This window comes from Macrotis lagotis, chromosome 2 (genome assembly GCF_037893015.1).
Source record: "Macrotis lagotis isolate mMagLag1 chromosome 2, bilby.v1.9.chrom.fasta, whole genome shotgun sequence".
Classification (NCBI taxonomy): domain Eukaryota; kingdom Metazoa; phylum Chordata; class Mammalia; order Peramelemorphia; family Peramelidae; genus Macrotis; species Macrotis lagotis.
Window position 1 is genome coordinate 322,043,709 of NC_133659.1, and position 23,504 is coordinate 322,067,212.

The 23,504-nt window shown below is 41.8% G+C and overlaps 2 protein-coding genes across 5 annotated transcripts in view; one reads left to right on the plus strand and one right to left on the minus strand.

Annotated features, from left to right (window-relative positions):
* The window catches only part of STAB2 (stabilin 2), a 165,948-nt gene extending 154,851 nt beyond the window's left edge, over positions 1–11,097 (plus strand). The window contains exons 64-69 of the mRNA XM_074226721.1: positions 12–131; positions 1,653–1,793; positions 2,458–2,568; positions 3,955–4,083; positions 6,027–6,143; positions 10,271–11,097. Coding sequence (XP_074082822.1) covers positions 12–131; positions 1,653–1,793; positions 2,458–2,568; positions 3,955–4,083; positions 6,027–6,143; positions 10,271–10,318 — 666 coding nt within the window. The 3' untranslated portion in view covers positions 10,319–11,097. The remainder of the gene's footprint in view (positions 1–11; positions 132–1,652; positions 1,794–2,457; positions 2,569–3,954; positions 4,084–6,026; positions 6,144–10,270) is intronic.
* Positions 11,098–15,643: 4,546 nt separating this feature from the next.
* The window catches only part of NT5DC3 (5'-nucleotidase domain containing 3), a 75,027-nt gene continuing 67,166 nt past the window's right edge, over positions 15,644–23,504 (minus strand). For all 4 annotated transcript variants that reach the window (XM_074226722.1, XM_074226725.1, XM_074226724.1 and 1 more), the window contains exon 14: positions 15,644–23,420. In XM_074226722.1, coding sequence (XP_074082823.1) covers positions 23,159–23,420 — 262 coding nt within the window. In that variant the 3' untranslated portion in view covers positions 15,644–23,158. The remainder of the gene's footprint in view (positions 23,421–23,504) is intronic.

Genomic DNA, 23,504 nt, shown 5'->3' on the forward strand with positions numbered 1-23,504 from the left:
CTCTCCCCCAGGAAGTCCTGGTATACTCCAACAGCTCATCCAGAGGCAAGGCATTCCTGAAGCACCTCACTGACCTGTCGACCCGTGGTACATTTTTTGTACCAAACAATGATGGACTCTGGGAAAACAAGGTAAGACCCCAATACCTTTTCACTTAAGTCACCATAGTCAGTTGCTCTAACTCTAAAATAAGAGTCTCACCTATAAGCCAATGGAAGAAACTTCTAACCATTCAGCCTAATAGAAAAGGGGAATAGAATCAGATTTATAAATGTTGATTTGACTGATTTAGCATTAGAAGGGACTTCCTGGGCTTATTTTACAAACGAAGAAGATGGGGATGAATGATAAGTCATACATTAATTTAGAGCTAGAAGGGATATCAGAGGCCAAAAAAGTAGAGGTTCTTACTGTGGGGGCTCATGAAGCTGGATGAAGAAAAACCACATCTTAATTTTCACTAACCTTTGGCTGAAATTAGGCCTTTCCTTCAATTACTTAAAAATGTTATTCTGAAAAGTCCACAGGCTTGACCAGCCTTCCCAGGGGGTCCAGGGCACCAAAAAAGTCTGATGTAGTCCCCTATTTATAAATGTATGTATGAGCCTATCATGCTATCTCTGTGCCAGGGATGGACTGTGGGAAAACAAGGTGATCCTACCATCTTTTCACCTGAATCACCAGATCCTATTGCTAAGTGTCTTACATATAAGATAACCGAGAAACCGGCTAACCTAACTATTCATTTTCATAAGAGAGGGTAAATCATGTCAGTAGGTGTCAAAGACCCAGGCCTAAAACTCCGGTCATATTCTTTCCAATATATCATGCTTTACTTACTGCTAACAAGCCCAAAGGCTTCCAAAAAACCTTCACCCATAAAGGAAAAAAACACCAGAGCCCAGGAAATATTTTCCCAGCCAAAAGGGAACCAAAATGAATTTGTGACTTCATCCTCTCCTTCCTAACTGCTGAAGGATTTCTCTGATGCCGAGTCTTCCTGGTTTTCTTAATGACATCTAAATCTTCCCTCTTGGTTTAATCCATAACCTGACTTGACTATAGATTTTGTTTGATAAAGTTCATTTCTTAAGGGAATGTTTAAGATTATGATCCTGTTTAGCTCAGTTTTCTTAAATTTCATGACAGTGAAGGAAGTATGGGATATGGATCTATATAGTCTTTAACTTTTACAAGATTTCAATATGGAAAAGAATCATTTCTCTGTAACTCTAACATAATTTTGCTTTCTTAAAGACCTAATCAGGGCTCAGATAGTCCCTAAAGTCTAAAACTATGCTTGAGTATAGAAATAAAACCCAGTTTTTGCCTTTATATTTAATGTAGGGTAGTAGACATAGATATATCTATTTCTATATCTATCCTCTTTTAATCTGTGTGTATCTAGATCTAGACTGAGGGATAGATTTGATAGCAGTTCCCTACCACATGAACTCAGGGGAGATTTCTTTCTTTACAAAATCACAAACATCTGAATTCAAATGCACCCCTTAGCACTTAGGATTGTGTAACCAATGGCCAGGGCACTTAAACCCACTGTAAGATGGATCAGTTGTTTTCTCAGCCTCCTATTAAAGAGAAAATTACTTCTATTGTTGATGACATTCTTGTGTTCCACCTTGTTTTTTCAGACCCTTTCTGGAAGAGACATTGAGCACCATCTCTCCAATGCCAGCACTTTATTTTATGAAGACTTGGTCAACGGCACCACCCTACAGACCCGTCAAGGGGGCCAGCTGCTCATTACCTCTGGGCCAAATCCACTTCACACAGTAAGGAAAGGAAGGCATTGATGTTTTAGTTTATAAAGTTTTCTTTTTTTTATTCACATTTAATTTTATTGGGTACCAGGCTCTATGTCAATTTTTTAGGTTGGGTTTTTTGGGGGTTTTTTTGCAGGGCAATGGGGTTAAGTGGCTTGCCCAAGGCCACACAGCTAGGTAATGATTAGTGTCTGAGGCCGGATTTGAACTCGGGTCCTCCTGACTCCAGGGCTAGTGCTCTATCCACTGCACCACCTAGTCACCCCATGATTTTTTTTAAAAGATTTTATTTATTTTGAATTTTACAAATTTTCCCCTAAACTTGCTTCCCTCTCCCCACCCCCACAGAAGGCAGTCTGTTAAGTTTTTGCCTTGTTTAACTCCTTCCTTCGTAGGCACCTTCTAAGGGAGGTCATCCAAGTGTCATTATTCTCACTTTATAGAAGAACAGCCTGAGACTTAGGCTAAGGGACATTCAATCCACATGCATTTATGAAGGTTCTTTCACATTCTTAGCACCATTCTAGGAGTTGGGAATACAAATCTAAAAGGGAGCCTGTCCCTTCCCTCAAGAAGCTTACAATCTACTTTGCCCTAAGCAGTGTTAATATTTTACAACATAAACTCATTTGAGAAGAAAAACTTCAAACCGATACATTTCTCTTCCCCTTAGAATGAAACCAGATTTGTTGATGGACAAGCTATCCTCCAGTGGAACATTTTTGCTTCCAATGGAATAATCCACATAATTTCAGGGCCTTTGAAAGCACCTCCTGCACCAGTTGTAAGTATCCTTTTTTTCTTACTATAAGATCCATTCTCTACAAATGGACTCCTTTCCTAAAAGCCTTTCCTTCTGCTGTGAAAAGAACCAACTCTCTTTGAAAATCACTAGATATGAGGGACAGCTAGGAGGCATGGTGTATATCCACCTGGAGGCAGGAAGATCTAAGTTTGAATCTGACCCAGACACTTGACAGCTGTGGGACCCTGGGAAAGTCACTTAACTCCAATTATGAGAAATCACTATTTGGCACAAAAGGTTTTCTTGGATGGACTCCAGGAAAAAAGCATCAGTAAAAGATTCTACTAAGGAAGGCCTGGATCAATAATCAGAAGATCAGATTGGAGCTCAAATCTAAGAAAAAACATTTAACCCTTTCTAGTCTCAGTTTTCCCAGGACCTGCCTATTCCTTGATACTTCAGGAAATAAAAATTAACATTTAAATAATCCTCAAAGGTTGGCAGAGCTCTTTACATTTTGATCCTCATACCACATCCTGTGAGGTTATGTGTCAAAGGCAGGATTTTGAACTCCGGTTTTCTGATTCCAGGCTCAGCACTCTATCCCTGATACCATGCTACCGTTGGGGAAAACCCAACAGCAGATGCCCTAAGAGGGCATGAGATTCATACCTTCCCTCCACAGCATTTGTGGTTCTTCAGTTGTTTCAGCTGTGTCTAACTCTTTGTGACTCTATTTGAAGTTTTCTTGGTAAAGATACTGGAGAGGTTTGCCATTTCCTTCTCTAGATTATTTTATAGATGAGGAATGTGTGACAAACAGGGCCAAGTGACTTGTCCAGGGTCATACAGTTAATATCTGAGTCTGGATTGGAACTCAGGTCTTCCTGACTCCAGCTCACTACTGGAGAAAAAAATCAAAAGCTGGGATCAAAATTGACCCCACCACAAAAGACCTTCCAGATCACTAAGATGCATTAGGACACAGAGTTCCTGCATGGAGAATGACAACCACACATACTCTGTTTTTAAAAATAACATTTGATTTTTTTTCTCAATAGTATGTAAAAACAACTTCGGCTTTTTAAATTTTGAGTTCCAAATTATCTCCCTCCTTTCTCCTTGAGATAGTGAGCAATTTGATAGTTTATAAATGTGCAATCATGCAGAACATATTTCTATATTGGTCATGTTGTGAAAGAAAACAGACCCAAAAAACACAGGAAAAAAAAGTGAAAAATATTCTGCTCCCTCTGGAAGTAGAGAGCATTTCAGAATCATCTTGGATCATTGTATTGCTGAGAATAGCTAAGTCATTCAGAGTTATCATTGTGAAAATGATGCTTCATTGTTTATGATTTCCTCTTGGTTCTACTCATTTCACTTGGCATCAGTTCATGTAACACCTACTCCTTTCATGCCCAGGTTTCTGCTCATGCTGGTTTGGGGGCAGGAGTATTCTTCACCATCATAATGGTCATTGGGGCCATCGCGTTAGCTGGATATTCTTACTTCCGGATAAATCGGAGAACAATTGGCTTCCAGCATTTTGAGGTAAGAAAGTAAAACATGGACTGGGGTCTCAGTGGCTACCTTAATGGAGATACAAGTCAATCTCCAATCTCCAAGTCTTAGCTGCCACCGTTAGCCATAGCAATGCTATGGACTGGTCAAGCACAGGATGCATCTTGAAGACCACATTCATTAATCCTCATCAGTAAAAGGAGGTCATTGTTCCCTGAACAATCCAGCACAATCTCATGAAAGCCTCAATGCTGTCCCCCTTGGACAGTCCCTTTGGACAGTCCATAATCCAGGTCCATATTCACCTTTGGAAGGTGGAGATAAAGTTGCCATCAGAGGCAGCCTCTTTCTACTCAAATGAATATCCAAGGAGGAGAGTGGGACTCTAAAACCAGCAAGAATAGACTGCTGCCAGGGTGGCTAGGTGGCACAGTGGATAAAGCACTGGCCCTGGAGTCAGGAGTACCTGGGTTCACATCCGGTCTCAGACACTTAATAATGACCTAGCTGTGTGGCCTTGGGCAAGCCACTTAACCCCATTTGCCTTGCAAAAACCTAAAAAAAAAAAAAAAAAAATTGACTGCTGCCTTCTAATGAGGGACGCTGTAGAGATAATATGAACATACAATAGTGAGAATCTTATCCAAAGTCTAGCTTTAGAGGCAGGAGTCTTGGGTTCAAATTCAGACTCTATTATTATTCCACAGTACTCCGAGTCTCAATTTCTTGGCAGAAAAATGGAGTGGTTGGCCAGTTCCTTCTCTAGCTCATTTTTCAGATGAGGAAACAGAGGCAAACTGAGTGAAGTGACCAGTAAGCTAGTAACAGTCTGAGGTCAGAATTGAACCTAGGAAGATGAGTCTTCCTTTCTCGAGGCTCAGAACTGTAGGCACTATGGGACCACTTAGCTTTAGAGAGCAGATCACTAGGCCATCTACAGCCGTCCTGATCCATATCTTGGACCTGGATGGTCTGGAGGAGAAAGTAAAGTGCCCCCCCCACTCAAATCTAATTTGTTTGCATGACCTGGTGTCATGGTCTTCTTCAGGAACAAAGGACAGGTCAAATCTTCTGCCCTGAAGAATTAGGCCTGTACCTATAGCCTGGAAGAGATAAGGAGACTCGGTCTTAAAAAAAAGTTCCTTGTTCCCAGTAGGACCACAGGCAAGTCACCCCCTAGGCCTGAGGTCTAATGTAAGAGGTTTAGATGAGTTAGGGTCTGTGATCCCTGAGGCTCAGTCCTCAGGAGCCCTGACTAGAGCTTTCTATCCCACCCCCAGGGCACAATCGATATGCCCAGAACTAGAATTTTAGAGTCTCTACCATGGTTTTTAAAAACTTAGCAAAGTTTTTCTTTATTTTTGCAGTCAGTGAAAAAGAAAATTATTTTCCATGATGTTCCCAGTTTTCATCATAACCAAAACCCCATCCAAAGGTAGAATCAACTGAGCTCATTTCTAGCAACTATTTTCCTCACAGCCCAATCTTTAAAAATTCAGGCTGGTCCAGCACTCACTGCTTTGTACTGAGCTTTTCATGGAGCTGAAACTAGGGCAGGGGGACCAGAGCTTTGCCTCAGGGCCTGAAACTTCAGAGGCCGGCCTCCCCTCCCCTGCTCCCAGTCCCCACATCCTGCTGGAAGGATCCTCTAGAGACAAATGGTGAGAGAAGTGGAGAGCTCTTTAGTGCTCCTGGCTGGCACCAGGCTGCCTCAGATGGAAGGGTTCCTAATGATTTCAAAGCAGCAGTAGGTCCTCCAGCATCCAGAAATAAATGAGAAAATCTGCACATTAAAAAGCCCTTGCCTCTCACTGCTGGTCTTTTCATCTCTGCCTTTGTTCTGCATTTTAATGAAGGATCAGGGAAAGGCAGGGGGAAGCCAGGGCACACAACAGACCCAAAGAATGGGGGGCCCATTCCCCACCTCCCTACCCATCCCGGATCTCACTGGTCTGCTCGTGTGTTCTATGCAGTCAGAGGAGGATATCGATGTCACAACCCTCGGTAAACAGCCATCCTCCAACATCTCCAACCCCATGTACGAGAGCACGGCTGCACAGCCTCCAGAACCCGCCTACGACCCTTTTTCGGTGAGTTGGCACCTGCTGGGCCATCCGATAGCCTTCGGTGGAATCTGAAAGCTAAGCATTTCACAGGGGAATGTTGGTCTCCCCCAGGCCTGCAGCAGCAATTAGAGTTCCCCATAGCCAGCTCACACATGGCCTCTCATTAGGGCAGCAAAGCATCCTGCCTGCCAGGGGTTATGGGAAAGGATGACAAGATGCTGTGACTCAGGAGCTGCGTGACAAAGCCGGCTGCCAGAGGGGAGGGCAGGAGCCACCTCTCACATTGCCGTGTGACCTTGATGAAGGAGTCCAGTCCCTTCCCCATTCTGAGCACCCCCCCCCAGGGCAAGAGAGAGGGGATATCCTTACTGAAAGAGCTCCCCGACCTGCCCTCTGCCAGTGTAGGGGGCACCCAATCTGCCACTTAAGGCTCCCAGTGGCCTAGAGCCCCATCGGTTTAAATAACCTACTGGAGGACACACAGGCAGGATGGGTCAAGGATAAGAGTTGAACCTAGCTCTTTCTCACCACAAAACTCCTTGTGTCCTACATATTCTCAAACATTTAGAGCTGGAAAGGACCCTAAGCATCATTTTACAGATAAGGAAACTGAGCCCCAGAGTGTTTAAGAAAAGCTGTGCCTTTGATCACAAGCTGAAACCTCAAACAACAATCTGGCTCCAAATTCAACATACTTTCTTGGATCAATATATTTTTTTCAATTATCAAGGATTTCTTTTCTCTCCAACCCACAATGAGAAAGAAAAACGCCATCGAGACCAGTACGCAGGAGCTGGTTGGACACAGATGCAAGTCTCTGGTCCTTTCCAGGTCTAACTTTCATTGAGAAGATCAAATGAGATAATGGAGAAAATACAACCAAATCTCTACATCATATGCAATGCCTCTGGGCTCACATTAATGCCTTAAGACCTTGGTGGGTGAAACCCTCTATACAGAAGTCAGCATTCTTGGGCATCTGGGACAATTTTAAATAACTCACACTTATTGTTTCAAAGTAGGTGGCACAGGGAATAGAGCACTGGCCTAAAGTCGGGAATATCTGAGTTCAAATCCAACCTTAAGAAAGGAAGCCAGCTCAGTGGATAGAGGGTTGTAGTCTACTTCTCTCCCTGTACAAGTTGCTCTGAGGAAGGCACTTTGTAAACCTTCCCTTTTTTGCTGGCTTCCTCTTCTTGATAAGGGCTCCCCACCTTAGCTTCTCAAATGCCCTCCTTCCCGACCCCGCGGCAGCTAGCATGACATGGCACAGAGGACTGGGCCTGGAACCAAAATGCCACCTCAGTCAAGTAACCAGCTACATGAACACGAGCCAATCCTTTTTATTTTTGTGAGCCTCAGTCTTCCCATTTTGAATATGGAGATAATACCATGGGCAGTGGTGAGGTTCACATGAAATAATATCCAGAAAGTGTTTTGCAAATGTCTGCTATTTTTGTTAACACTCTGCCTCTATGCAGCTCAGTCCTTGGTTCTTGGGATGGCAGGCGCTGGGTAGCTCTGAAACCACCCCAATGACCATTAAGCAAAGAGCTGCTGTTTTAGACAATGACTTTCATCTCAGTTCCTTCCTTTGTAGAATGGCTGAGCTGGCTTCCAGCTCGTAGATATTCTCATTTTAAGACTTTCACATGTCCCCCATGATTCAGTGAAATAACCTAAACATGTATTTAGCAACTTCTAATGGGCTGGGCCCTGGGGAGACCAGGACAAGCAAGTTTCTGCTCTCAAAAAAATAGTGTCAATGCTGATCTCCGCCCCCCCCCCCCCCCAGGGGAAGGTAAGTTCCTTGAAAGCAGGGACTGTTTTATTTTGATCTTTCAAGTAATTTCAATAAAAATTCAAAGTATTAGGGGAGGGCACTAAATAAGGAGAGAAATAACAGGATGTGATTCCTATAGAAATGGGGCCTATTAAAGTGATTCCTAGTGCAAAGAGATAAAAGATGTAAAGCATAGGCAAGGAAGCCCATCTGGCTAAAATGAAGAGTAGAGGTAGGGTAGTAGTGTAGAGGAAGCCAAGAAAGTCTGGATTGTGAAGGGCTTTAGATGCCCAAACAGCACAGATAATAGTGAGCCACAGGAATCTGAGCAGGACGATGACGTGGTGAGATTTACAATTTAGGAAGCTCAACATGGCAGCCATGGAGAAGATGAACCAAAGAGCAGAGAATTTGGCAATAAAGAGAGCAATTAGGTTATGGACACTTATGAAAGGTGACAAAAGATGAATCAGGGTGATGGTCACATGAGAGGCAAAGGAACAAGAGGAAGATGATGAATATGAAAAAGGCCACAGGAGCAAAATTGACTGGACTTGGCAACTGGTCATGAAGAGATGGGGAGAAGAAAAGAAGTAAGGATGACTCTAAAGTTGAGAAACTGGATGTCTAAAAGAATGGTACTCTCAACAGAAATAGGAGCAGGTCTATGGGGAAAAATAATGAGTTTTCTTTGGAACCAGTTGGGTTTGAGATGCCCAAGAGGCAGTCGGAGATGGAAGACTGAATCTAGACACTCATGTACACGTCATCCAGCAAAGAGGAGGCCACAGACATCATGAGAAAGAAAAGAGAGTCTAGGGCAGTTGCTTAGGGAACAGGAGATGGAGAGAGGGGCCAAGGAAGATGGTGACAGAGAAAGGGCCATCTTGCCATGGGTCACACAGCTGGCTCATGCCTGGGTTTCCCCAAACGTGGGTAACAGGGTCCAAAGCTCGGATAATGGTAGAGGGCAAAGAGAAGCATTTGTTGCTACCTAGACTAGCCACAGATGTTTCAGAAAACATGAAGAACTCAGAAACTCATGCTCAGATAAATATAGCCCCCAAATGGTGGCATTTAAAAGCTTCCTGGTACATGTGAAAGAACCCCAGGCGATGAAATTTCCCAGCTATTATAAAAGGGCCAGAGCCGAGAAGCCAACCCCCCCTGCAGAGGTGGCAATCACAGCTTCTAAAGGCCCAAACCCAAAGGGGAACATATGGCTCAATTTGAAAGATATTAAATAAGTATGAATCCCCCACGTCCAGAAGGGCTTCTTCTTATTGCTAAGTAACTTGTAATATTTCCTTCTAATGAAAAAGTAAGAAAAAGGCCTGAGTGGGAAACCTAGAACAATGAAATACGGGAATATCAGGATGGGGAGGGGCTTTAGAATATCCAAGCTAGTTAGGAGAGAACCTTAGAGCACTGAGGGCTCAAACTGGACCCCAGGATCTCAATTCAGCTGTTTTTACTGGAGAACAGCAGCAGCAGGAGGGACCTGTCAATAAAGATACTGTCACTGGGGAAAAATCTGTAAAACTCAAAATAAAATCTTTAATAAAAGAAAAACAAGATACTGTCACAGTTGGAAAGAAGCCTTTATAAGAATGCAACGTCTGAGCTATGCACAACTCTGCAGATCAGGAAATGAGGCCTCAAAGGTCACCAGATAATTAATGGCAGAAGGAAGACTTGAAACCACATCTCCTAACAAACAGATTTTATCTTTAAGACTTTATTCATTGTTATAACTAATATTTATAATTAATAATAAAAGCTAGTATAGAGAAAATTTTAAGATGATAGCTCATTTGATCCCTCATAGGGTAGGTGTTATTAATTATACCCATTTTACAGATGAGGAAACAGGCAGAGCTAGGTGACTTGCCCAACATATACAACTTGGAAGTGTCTTCTAACTTGAGTCTGCATCCCTGAATTATATCCCTCAGTTCACCTGAAGACACAAACCTGAACCCCAACTCTGCACAAGTGTGTCTGATCATCTTTAGACAGAGAGCCCCAAGTCCTGATCTTGCCAAAGGTTCCCAAATTGTTCGACCTTGGGAGAGGCCTGCAAACCATTTTTTAGACAAGAGGTGTGATAGAAGAAATTCACTATCATTAGAAAATAAGCTTTGTTGATTGTGGCTTTGTGCACCTACCCTGGGGAATGTGGCATTCCTGCTCAGTTTGAGATAAACTTTTCATAAATTACAGTCAGATGTCAACAAACACATTCATCTGTGGGGAAGGAGGATGTTGCCATCTTAGAATTATTACTAGAAAAAAAGAGAATATTATTATATTAAAAGAAACAAGAGCCTGGTGGGTAGATTTATTCACTTACAAATCTCTGTTACAGGATTCTGATGAGCAGCAGCTTGTGACTAATGGTCCCCAAGAGCTTTAGAAAGATCTGGATCTACAGGGGCCGGTCGTGAAGCACTCCCCCCACCACCCCCACTGTGGGGCTCAACCAGCCGATGTCAACTGTGAATACTTGGAGCCAGCCAAGTTTCAAAAATGCTGAAGTGGGAAACACATCTATGTCATACCTCATTACTTTGTCTGTTGGGGGGCTTTTTTGTTTTTACCTGGGGGAAGCAGAGATACATGCATTTTCTTCTGGGCTGTAACTTTTCCCCACTTTCCTGCTAATTTAGCTGCATTGGATTTGTTCATGCAAAAATGTTTTAATTTCATGTATTCCAAATGATCCATTTTACTTCATGTGATATATGACAGCCCAATGAGAAGACTCATCATTTCCCTAAACTCAACATTCATGGAATAATAAGAGCCAAGATTAACATAGCTCATTATACCATTATCTCATTTTGTCCTCAAAATGACCCTGGGAGATAGGTGCTATTATTATTCACATTTTACAGATGAGGAAACTGAGGCAGGCAGAGGTTAAGTGACTTTCCCAGGGTCACACAACTAGTGAGTGTCTGGGGCCAAATGTGTGAATTCGGGTCTTCCTTCAAGGATCAGTTCAAGGCCCCCTACACTAGTCTCCTCCTTCCTCACCTTGTTTTATATTTATCTGTGTATATGCTGTATTTCTTCTCTCCTTGCCCCAATTAGAATGTAAGCTCCTTGGGGGCAGGAATTGTAATTTTTTTTTTTTGGAACAAAATCTTTGCACATAGTATGCACTTAATAAATGGGGGTTTTTTTGAATGAAATACACATAAAAATGTAGGATTTTTGCTACTTAAGCATTATCTTTTGCTGACTGAAAAATTGAGTGACTCCGATAAGGAAATAAGACCTGTCTGTCGACTGGAAAGGTCAGGACTAGACAAAGCATCCATATTTTGGACAGTCCACGGCCTGGTGCGTATAAAGAGTGGACTCCACATTTTAATTATTTCAGAATCTGCAATTTCCCTGGGGTCAGGAGCTCCCTAGTAAGAAGAGGCTCTCTCCCAATGTAGAGAGCATATCTTTGCAATTTGGGGAGATAAGAGTTACCTGGGGCAGTAAGAGGTTAACTGAGTTGGCCAGGGTCACCTGGCCAGAACAGGTCAGAATGGGACTTAAGTTAACTTGGCCCAATGCCTACTCTCTCCCTACTGGGCAATGGTGACTTGGAGGCTACAGGATTTTATGAGAACTTAGGAGGAATAGGGATGGCCAGATCATCAACCGGAACTCACAGGGTTCAACTTCTCAGGGTTCTGGGGGGGGGGGGGTAAACTGGGGGTGGGCAGGATACGATCCTACTCCTCACCACTATAGCTTGAGGGCACCCATGTGCTTCCCATTTACTAGAACATCAAACACTAACAGTAAATAAAAACAATAATCCTCAAGAGAAGGTAAAAGTAGAAATGATCATAGCAGCCCGTACATAAATCTGGGTCACTCTTTCTCTCACTTTGGGGAAGAATGAGGGAGCACACCCAAGAAAGCCAATAGGGTAGGAAGGTAGGTAGGTAGGTACACGGGTGTAGAAACTCATACAGCCAATTCACAACTCAATGTCCATATTCCCCTCAGGAACAAGCTGCACCCCACAAAATGATCTCCAGGCTAGAGAATCTTTCTGGACAAAGCTCATCCTCTTCTGCTCTCAAGAGGCCAGCTCTTCCTACTCACAGCCACCCTTACTAGGGTTCTAACAAAAACTGCCATGCTTCTTTAGTGACAAACAATCCCTTTAAGCTTAATCCCTTTATCCCCAGATCTTCAGTGGGAGGTAATTCTGCTTTCTCCCATCAGCTTTCAAAAGACAGAGAGGTATCTTTATCCTTCTCCTTCCTCTTGAACCAGAAAAGGGAGCAGAAGATAACATGGGCAATCTCCAAAGTTTTCCTTCTCTTCCACTGTAGGTGGACTAGAACATATTTAGGTCCTGATAGCTCTTCACCAAGTAAGAGACTCCAACTGTCTTTTAAGGTTCAGCTATCCCATCCTTTCTCCCGTCAATCAGCAAAACAAATTCTCAAGTTCCAATCAAGTTGTCTACAAATTAGCTGAAGCAACTATCTCAATGGGAAGCTTTCCATGGCTTCTGCCCCAAGCTTCTCATAACTCTGGCTGTGCTCGGCTTACTCTCCTGTTCTATTTCTTCCCTAAAATTCTTAACAAAGGTTTTTATCTGAGTTTCTTTTTCTCTCATCATCTCAAATCAGAGTCTCCTCTGTCCCCTTGAGAAAAACTCAATAAATCCACTTTCCAACCAACTACAAATCCAACATACTTCCCAGAGTCATCATCCCATAGTCTCCAGTTATTTGATTTACAATTTGGGGGAACCATATGCAGTTTACTGATGGACCCCAATGCCCTGTGGCCACACTTACCTTGGTCATTACTTTAATTTCCAACAGGTCTTCTAAATACATTTATTTACCTGAAGTATTTAGTACAATGCCTGCCACATAGTAGGCATTTAAACAGATATTTTAAAGACAGACTGAAGCACAGTTCTCTGGTCCTCAGGACAGTCTCTCTCCTTGATATTTTTACCTGTCTACAAGTTGATTTTATCAATCATCCTTGGATACATTCTTTCCCCAACCAGTTCAGAAAACAAAATGTTCACCCATGAAAGAGACCAGTACCTCATACTTTAAAGACAACTAGTTTTACTCTTTTCACATCCTCACCATAATTGGTGCTCTCCCCTGCCAAGTCTTTCAGAGAAGGAGTTTCCAGCTTAACCTGTTTAATGACTTCTCCATATTAAACAAATCATTTGTAACTGTTCTTAAAACCAGTCCATCCTCTGAATGAGCTTAAACTATTCCCTTGTTTCTGCTACTGAATTAGTTTGCTTTGGAAACCCTTCCTTCCGTGCACAGAAGAAAACTTTCAGGAAAGCCCTTGTTCCATGATCAGGATTTCTCAAAGAAGGGAGTTCATATTCAAAAGGCTTTTCAGTAATTTGTCAAGAGATCCAAAAGTTTGCACAAAAGATAGTCTTTCTTCCCCATACTCTCTCTGTCATCCCACAAAACCCTTGTCCAGGGGAAGTTTCTACTGATGAATCCCTTGTGGAAGGGTTGGGAGTAAGGGAGGAGGGGAAAGAGTTATACTCACACTATATGTTGATGTTTCCTGATATTCACAGCATCCATAAAAGGAACTATTACTTTGCCTCAACAGACTAATTTTTAACCTTTTGATGGTCTTCATTTTCAGATTTCTTCTAACAATTTCTCTGCTTTCCAGATGGGAGTATTTGGTTTCCCTCCTTTATAGGTGAATATCTGTTCTGGCACCAAATCCTATGATTAATTGATGTTTGTTTGACCAGTTCTTCAAGTCCCCTAAGATGGATCCACATCTGGGGTACCATGCAAAGTTCTGAGCACCCCTTTTTAAGAAGACCATTGACAAGCTGGAAAGTATAAAAGATTGGAAGACCATGAAACAAATCATTTAGAGATCAAAAGAATAGGGATATTTATTCTTCAAAAGACCTGGGGGGAGAGCACTGGGGGAGGGGAAGTCAATAGGGATGAGTCTTTACTTTGAATTAAATGTCTGAAAGGTTGCCCTATTTAAAAAAAAGGGATTAGTTCAAAACTGAAGCTTGGTCCTATAAGGGGTAACTAGCAAAAATGGATGGAAATTTGAGAAGGGCAGACTTGGGAAGGCTTTCTTTCCACCAAATCAGACAATGAGAGCTTGCCTCAAGAAGATTCCTCTGACCAGAGGTCTTCAAAGTCTCCTAAATATGGTATGTTATGAAGGATATTCATGTTGGAATGAATGAAAAAACACTTTTTGTAGCTGAGATTGTATTAAATACAGTGCTGAGTATTAGAACTACCAAAGTGAGAGAATCTGGAAGACATGCACATCCAGAGTGTTTGGTCTGGTGAGGAAGGAAAGGAAGAAAGAAGGGTGAGACAGACAGACATGAAGGGAAAGGACGGAGGGAGAGAGAAGAAAAAAGAAAAGAAGGAAAGAAGAAAAAAAAACAAGAAACCAAGAAAGAAAATCATTTGTTAAACATTATTTATATTCTAAATACTGGGAATAAAAATACAAAAGCAAACCCAGTTATAGTTACTACCTTCAAAGGACCAGATATTCTAATGCAAAGCGACACAAAAAGAGTGATGGTCAAGAAGGGGATGTTGGGTTTCCAAAATTACTGGAAAGATAAGCGGAGTCATCATAGAGTACATTAAACACCCTTTCCAGTAGCGACAGAGGCTTTGCTGTAATCAGATTATGTTAAAGCAGCTAGAAGGGAATGGAGAAAGACAGCAAGGGGAGCCACGAAGCAAGGCTCACAAGAGCCACTTACCAGACAGTTAGCAGGGTCCCAGGGCAGGCATCCCAAAACTACAAGGATCACATTCTCCAGGGCCAGTTAGCTGGGGCAGGAGGCATCTGGAAGTCATACCAACTTCGAGCAGAGCTGATTAACAGCAACAAGGTCACAGTGATGTAATTGTGGTTTCCAGGACGGACCCATAAGGGAGAACAGGGAGAACACATCTACACTGTGGCTGAGCAGATGGGAAAAGAAGCCAGGGTGGGATGTGAAGCATGACTGGGGGCTGCTAGCTAGAAGGGTAAGGGGCAGGCAAACCTTCACAAGTCTCTAAGGTCCCTTCCAATTATGGGATACTATGATCAGTAGTGATTAGAGTGATCTCCATTTTGTAGATAAGGAATCTAAAGCTAAAGTAAGGTGACTAGTCTAGGGTCACACAAGTCAGTTATGTGTCCAATGTAGAATTCAGATCTAGACCTTTCTGATCAAAATCTAATATTCTAATTCTTAATCTATTACATATGATCATCTCTTTTGTCCAACACCTACATTCTTTTTTTTAATTTATTTATTCTGAATTTTACAATTTTCCCCCTAATCTCACTTCCCTCCCCCACCCCCACAGAAGGCAGTCTTAGTCTTTACATTGTTTCCATGCTATACACTGATCTAATCTAATACCTATAGTTCTTTTTTTTCACATAAATATACTTTCTTTTTTTTTAAATTTATTTATTTTGAATTTTACAATTTTTCCCCTAATCTCACTCCCCCCCACCCCAAGGCAGTCTGTTAGTCTTTACATTATTTCCATGATATGCACTGATCTAATCCAACACCTACATTCTTAAAGATGAGGAAATGGAGGCCCAAGCACATTAAGTGACTTGCCCAAGGTCATCAGGGGTTGGATTTGAACCTAGGTTTTCAGACTCCAAGCACAATGCTCTTTCCTGTAAGCCCACTCAGAAGACAATGAATGTCAATGGATTAAATGATATCACCCAAACTTTTATTCTGCCAGAAGTACATTTTATTACATGGTACACAAATCATGTTTTCCTTAAATCTTCACATTGACCTAATTTCACATTGTATCTGGTATTATCCCCTTGGCTAATCTCATCATTTGACAACTAGAATCAACTTTCCAGGTCCAATGTTTCATTTTCAAAGTCAGACAGAAGCAAAGTAGAGATTCAACCAGTGAAGCCAACCAGATACCAAACCAGTACAAGAGCAGTTCACGAGAACAAAATACAAAATAAAATAATTACATTGCATTCTAAGAATGACACCCTACCATCTACCAAGAAGAAATCATTAATGCTTCTCTAGCCAATCCCCAGGGCAGGCCCTTGCAGAACATCATTTTGCTTTCTAGATCCAAGAAATATATTACTATCCATTTTTTGTTGGCAGGTAAAAATCTTCAACCAAAAGGTATCAAGAATGGAAGCAACCAAAGCTTGGCACCAAGGAGCCATCCAAGTCTTATATTCTTTCAACAACCTAGCAATTTGTTAGCAGGACCAACAGGTTCTCTCTCTCACTCCTCCAAGTATCCTGATGTCTCCAAGGTTCTGCTTTCCCCTGTCTCCCCACAAAGGAAGACCCTCACTTTTTATTTTCTTAGTTTTTGCAAGGCAATGGGGTTAAGTGGCTTGCCCAAGGCCACACAGCTAGATAATTATTAAGTGTCTGAGGCCAGATTTGAACTCAGGTACTCCTGACTCCTGGGCTGGTGCTCTATCCACTGGGCCACCTAGCTGCCCCGGACCCTCACTTTAAGACATTTGCCCCAGGTGCCCCAGGACCTACAAAAGGTGTGGCATTATCATTTCTCACATCTTTTATACTAATCAATTTTATTTTGACATCACTGTATTTTTGAACCTATCTCTCCTTATGTTTCTTTCCACTGTGCTATCCTTCATAAAAGAAATTAGAAAAGAGAAAAGAAAAATCAGTTCAGCAAAATGAACCCTAACCTCAAACACGATTTACAATACATACACTATTGCTGACCTGCAGGCAAAAAATTCCTAGCCTGGGCTCTGGTTCCAAGAGAGTCAATACTAGAAGTTGAATTTGACTTTCACATACTAGTGATGTCAAGACTGACTGAACAGGAGTCACTGTTACAGAGGACAGATGCCAAGCCCCAAGAAAGAAAGGTCAAACCTCCCTGCATGAGGATGGCAGCTTTTACTCATCACTGATATGCATCCTGTCTCCTAGCAACACATCAGACAGGATCCTAATCATCCATGGCAACATTCGGAACTTCCTCTAACCTGAAGGGACCCATCTCGTCCCCAAGCACAGAGCACAAAGGATTCAGGCACCATCCTCAGATTTGGTTTCTGGGCAAAGTCCACAAACGGGGCTGTTCTCACTGTCTAATTTTTCAGGGTCTTGGTATTTGGCAGGATGGGGGCAGCTGTTTTTGGATGTTAAGGCCATTCAACCCACCCAAAGCTAAGCTTAGAAATAGCAGCAGAACACAGTTGTTGCTACTGAAGAAATACTAGGAAAGACCACATTTTCTTCAGCAAGTAACGGAGGCAGAAAAGTAGAGGAGTAAATAATATCACATATTCTGAAACAGGTTACATTGTCAATGATTGCACTTGATAATAAACTTGTATAGTGAATTACAGCTAGCCATGCATGTCTTCTCCCCAGATTCTCATTCCACAGGTGAGTGAGGGAGGTTCAAGGATCATCTCTACAGGTTTCAAGGATGAAGAGACTGAGGGATAGAGAAATTGAGGGACCTGGCTACTAATTAGCCAAAAGACACCTAGCTTCTGACTCCCAGCCCTGATTCTTCTCCCACCTTCTCAAGACGTCACACTTGAAGACAAAACAACCTCCCCAAAAGACAGATGAAGTCAGGAAAGCAGGACCCACAAAATGGTGTAGCTTATCAGTTCTCTCATATTTTATAGTAATCAATTTTGTTTTGACATCACCATATTTTTGAACCTATCTCTCCTTACGTTTCTTTCCACTGTGCTATCTTTCATAGAAGAAATTAGAAAAGAGAAGAAAAAAATCAGCTCAGCACAATGAACCCTAATCTCAAACATGGTTGACAATACATACACTATTCCTCACCCCCAAACCCCAACTGGGACCAGGAGCTTATGTTTTCTTTAAACCTTTTTTAAGTCAGGTTTCTTGTATAAAAAAGCAGGTTTTTTTTATTTCAGATGAATATTTTTTAAACTTCACCTTTAAAGACTACTTTTCAATTAACTTTTAGGGCTAAAATTTTGGCTGTGAAGTTCCCTTCATGTAACCATGAAAAATTCAGGTTTAAATATCAGCAACTATTCACTTAAGATAACAATTTTTAAATCACTCCTTTCCTATTTGTTGGGGGTTTTTTAAATATAGGAAATAATAGTTGGTTTCAATATTCCACAAAGACTTTCTTAACTGACACCACTAGAGCAGGGATTCGAAACACCAGCAAATGTGGCAAGAACCTGGAGGGCCAACCAGGGGCATTCTGAATGCCGCCTTCCTAAGATCCCAGTTGTAGAGTCAAGAGGAATCTTGTTGTCCACTCCTTTTTCAGTCACATCTGGCTTTTCACAGCCCCATATGACCTTGGGCAAGTTACTGAACCCCCAACCTCTCCATAAAATAAAATTGCACTAGATGACTTCTGGGGTTCTTTGAGGCCTTTGATCTGTGATCCAGTGTCTCTAAAAGGGCAATTGTTTTTAAAAGTATTACAAAATATACCCATATTTATGGATGTACCTAAGTCTGTATGTATGTGTGAACAAGTATTGTTACTCAGTCATTTTCAGTCATGTTCAACTCTTCACAGTCCCACTAGGGGTTTTCTCAGCAAATATTCTAGAGGGGTTTGCCATTTCCTTCTCTTGTTTTACAGATAAGGAAACTGAGGCAAACAGGGTTGCATGAATTGCCCAGGGTCACATAGCTGGTAAGTATCCGAGGTCAGATTTCAAGTTTTCCTGGCTCCAAAACCAGAAGCAATCTTAAGAGACCATCAAACCCATCCCTCTCATCTTGGAAATCAGAAAACTGAGAAAGAGAGAATTTACTGGGATTTGCCCAGGATCAAACAACAAGGAGCAATCTGAATGGGACTGGAACCCGAGTCTTTCTGCCTCCAGGCCAGATGCTCAATCGACTATAACCATGTGGCCTCTAGAGTCCCATAATTCGTTTAACACTAGAAAATGCTGCTCTATGTGGTGCCTCAACCTCAACAAATGTGTTGGGTAGACAGGAGCCTGTAGGGTGGGGTACAATTTCCAAATATAAAAGTTGCATACTACAAAGAAAATCCACATTTCAGACAATCTCCCTTGTGATCTCAGTAATGGCAGGGCCAAGTCTGGCTTCAAGTAGAGGGTGGACATCCATAAGCTTATAACTGTCAAGGCCATTCTTCATGGAGAGGACACCCCATAGAGCTAGTCAGACTTGAATGCACTGAATTCAGGAACTCTGATGGGTTTAAGATTGGTCAGTGTATAAATATTTATTAAGCGCCTACTATGTCCCAATAAATATTTACTAAGAGCTGGGAAATACAAAAGGGGGCAGAAGACAATGCCTGCCCTCCAGAAGCTCGCATACATCTACAACTAGCAACTGAGTCCAGGTTCTTCACTATACAAACAAACTGAGGCCTCAACGGGTTAAGTGACCACCCCCAAAGTCACAAGGGGAGGGAGCCTCACAGACAGGGTAAGATCAGAGGGAGATGCCAAGTAGCCCAAGTTCTCATTTTGGACCAACAGAGAAGTTAAGCCACTTGCCCAAGGTCACACAGGCACCAACAACAATCCAGGGCTTTGAACCCACATGTCTGCATCAGCCTTTCCACTGAAACACTCTGCCTTTTGAAGATGGCTAGTGAGGGTTTGCTGGAGTCATCTCAAACTGACTCAGGGAGCAGATGGATTAATTTTCAGTGGGAAATCAGAAAATTCAATTAATCAGGGTTTGAATAAATATTTTGTGATTTGTCTAGACTTAAGAAAGATGAAAACGATGTTAATAATTCTGATTAAACTTTAGATTATGTCATGTACTCATTTTTTTCTTCTAGAAAGCTGGTTGTTAAACATTTACCAGCATACCCCTGATTAACAGTCTCATCTTTGAAACAAATACAGAAGAAAGAAAAACCTTGTTTTCTTATTTAGAAAGGCTCTCTCTCAGGAGACAGCTAGAGGGTGTAGCAGATAGAGCACCCTGGAATCAGGAGGACCTGAGTTCAAATCCAGCTTCAGACACTTAATAATTACCTAACTGTGTGGACTTGGGCAAGCCACTTAACCCTACTGCCTTGCAAAAACTAAAAAAAAAAAAAAAAAATCCAATCTTAGACACTTGATACTAGCTGGGTGAACTTGGCCAAGTCACTTAACCCCACTGCTTTGGGGGGAAAACATAACAAAGAAGTCTCATCCCCCTCCACTTGCCTCTCCTGCCAACCCCATGTCTCTCCATCCTCCTACAGAGTAATTTCAGCTGTGTCTCCAAGGAAAAAGCATTTAGGAGAACATCCCCACCACCCAGACTTAATTGAAGCATCCCCTGAGTATAGGAAGTGCTTGAGAAATGTTTATTGATTAAATTGCAATGTTTTGGTTCTGAAGCAGTCACCATCCACCCATTTGCTAAGAATAGTCTAACAGATCTATGAAGTGTTCCTGATTTAAGAGATTAGCATTTGACAAATTACAGCATTCCCATGCACAATTATGAAACCATGTTATAAAGAATTTGTTGCAAGGAATAATTAATAATAATGATAATGACAATAATTTTTATATACTCCTTCAAGGTCTACATATATTATCTCAGTTTATCTCACAACAACCCTATGAGGTAGGTAGGTGCCATTATTACCTTCATTTTATAAAAGAGGAAAGTGAGACAGAGCTTAAGTGATATGCCTGGGGTCACCCAGCCAGCAAGTGTCTGAGGAAGAATTTGAACTCATCTTCCTGACTCCAAGCCCACTTAGGTACCATAATAGCATACAGCAATAATATTGCATTGTCGGTGATCCTTAGCTGTATATCCATCATTCTTTTGGAGAAAGAGCCTAGATGGATACTATTTATATTGTAGGCAGGAAGAATGGAGCTAAGCCACTAAAAGGGAGTTGTTATTTAAACTTTTTTCAACCAATCAACCAATCAATCACCAAATATTTATTAAACATTTATTACATATCAGATGCTGTCTCAGGTACTAGAGATACAAAGATAAAAACACAAAACAATCCCTACTCAAAAGTAGTTTATATTCTAACCTAAAGGTTCTTAACCTGAGATGCACTTTTTTTAATGTTAATAGCTATATGCCAATATAATTAGTTTCTTTTACAGTCTTCTACATTTATTTCATGCATTAAAAATATTATTCAAGAAGGACTCCAGGAGATTCATCAAAGCCCATGACACAAAAAAGGTTAGAACCCCCTAAATCCCTCACCTGGACCCTGCACTCCTCAATTAGAAAAACAGGAGTTACTTAAACTTTCAAATCACTCACTAAGAAAATACACAGAAAGATCTCAAAGGAAAGGGTCTGAGATGATGCCGAGCAACAACACCCTCTCTTCTCAGCCAGAGTCTCCCAATGTTCCTTTCATTCTAGCCTGTTGCTTCCCTGAGCTTTGTGGACTAGGATTAGGCTGGCTAATTGGCCACTCATTTTAATAAGATTTACCTATAGCAAAACTATGGGAAGGTGGTAGAATTGACTAAATTTGTTACAAAAAAATTCTACATTCATCCCACCTTTAGAAGCAAGCCATGAGACTGATGCCAGTTGACTGTTTGAAGCTGTGGTCCAAAAGGCCCATGCTCCACTGTCTAATTTTGCACATGAATCAATAACCTGTCTGAAATGGGAACCTCCAATCCTAAATTCTCCTTGGTAGTCTGGGATTATTATTTATGCAAAACTCTCCTGTCACTCATTATAGTCCTGGTCTGGCTCCGGTATTATGTGTCCTTTGTTCTTGAAGAAGACCATGACATGAGGGTGGTGAAGCCATGACATGCAAGTGAACGGGGGGGGGGGGGGGGGGGGGGTGTTTGCAAAGTCCCCAGTCTCACTCTCTACTCCAAAGCTATCCAGGTCCAGTGGTCAGATAAAGATCAGGATACCTGGAGATGATCCCAGATGCAGGGGGAGACCTTGGCCTTTTAGGCTAAGGTTTTAACAGGTCTCAGTTTGACTGAGCTAATGCCCATTCAGTGATTCTCTGCCCGGGTGAGGAGTTGAATGAGGATAAGGGACAGTCCTCCCAGGAGCAAGGTTTCACTTTCTTTGACATGCTGGGAATTCCCAGGATACAGGGTATGTTTAAGATTCATATTCATATGGTTCATATTACCAAAATCAATCTCAAAACCAAAGGTTTGAGGCAATTATCTAGGCAATTAACTTGGCTAAATTATAATTACAATGATAACAATAGCAGATATTCATACAAACCATTGACTGTATATGAAGGAGAGGGAATGGGGGGTGTCTTCAAAGGCTTAGTATGGTGGACACTATATTATCCCATTTGAGCCCAACCACAATTCTGTGAGGTGGGAACTACAATGATTTAGATGGGGTTAGGAAGCAAACATGATTTCACTGATTTAGCAAACACCCTCTGCTTGGTGCCTTCTCTGCCCTTTATAATATAGTCCAAGAGAGTTGCCTATGGGCAATTCAGTCATTTATCTAGGGTCACAAAACCCGTTTGTGCCAGAGACAATGGCTTTGAGGTCGGTTCCTGACCCACTCTGCCATGGCCACTCTTACTACAAGGATTATTAATCCCCATTTTACAGATAAGAAAACCAAAACTCAGGGAGTTTCATCAAATGATTTGTTCATGGTCACAAGCTAGCAAGTACCTGAAGTGGAATTCCAACTCGTCTTCTACTCTCTCCTCTATAATATGCTGCCTCCTATTTGGAACAGACAAGGATGAAGAGGGAGGCATCTCCCTATTTCCCAGGACAGCTTGCACAATCGAGATATCCAAGTATGGAGATGCTGAATGAAGGATCCAAAAACACTGTCGTTTCAAGACTGTTGAAACAAGACCAAGTACAAGACTCTAGAACTAATGAGAAAAGGCTCTTCTCTATCCCAGAGAACTCAAGCTCCAGGACCTTTGTAAACTGAAAGGCTGAATAGAATTAGACTTTCAATATGAAGTTCATCTTTCAGCCAACAGAAACTCCAGGTATCTATTTTCCCCTCCTCTGAGTGTCCATAATTCCCATTATCACAAACAGGAAATACAGAACAGAAGAGGGTTAGACCAGTGAATCTGAAATTCCTACTCTATCACAACAAGGAAATTTATTCACCAGATAAAACCATATAAATAGTAAAATACATTATTCATACTTGCTTAAAAACCAAAGTTTATACTCTCATTGGTATGACTGTCAATTGTCCGCTCACCCTGAGCAGTTTATTTGGTTACTTGGCCTGGGCCACCCCTTGTATAAAGGGGATCCTGAAGTTGCCCCCTGGCGGCCTCTGAGACCAGGCTGGCAGTTCATGTTGCAAGGGAGTCCTCCTGGGGTAGAAGGTGTGACTGAGATCATAGCTCAGGAGACAGCTCAGAGACGCCATATAGATATCAGCAAAGCGAGACAAACGCCTCAGGAAGTACGTGGGGTTCTGGTCTGTTCGAAACAGGCTTCCAAACTGGGAGTTGAAGAAATTTTTGGTCATTTCTCTGTAAAAATAAAGAAGATGGAGGAAAGTGGAAGGTTAAACCAGGATAGCACAACCACAAAGAGAAAGAGTTTTTTAGATGAAA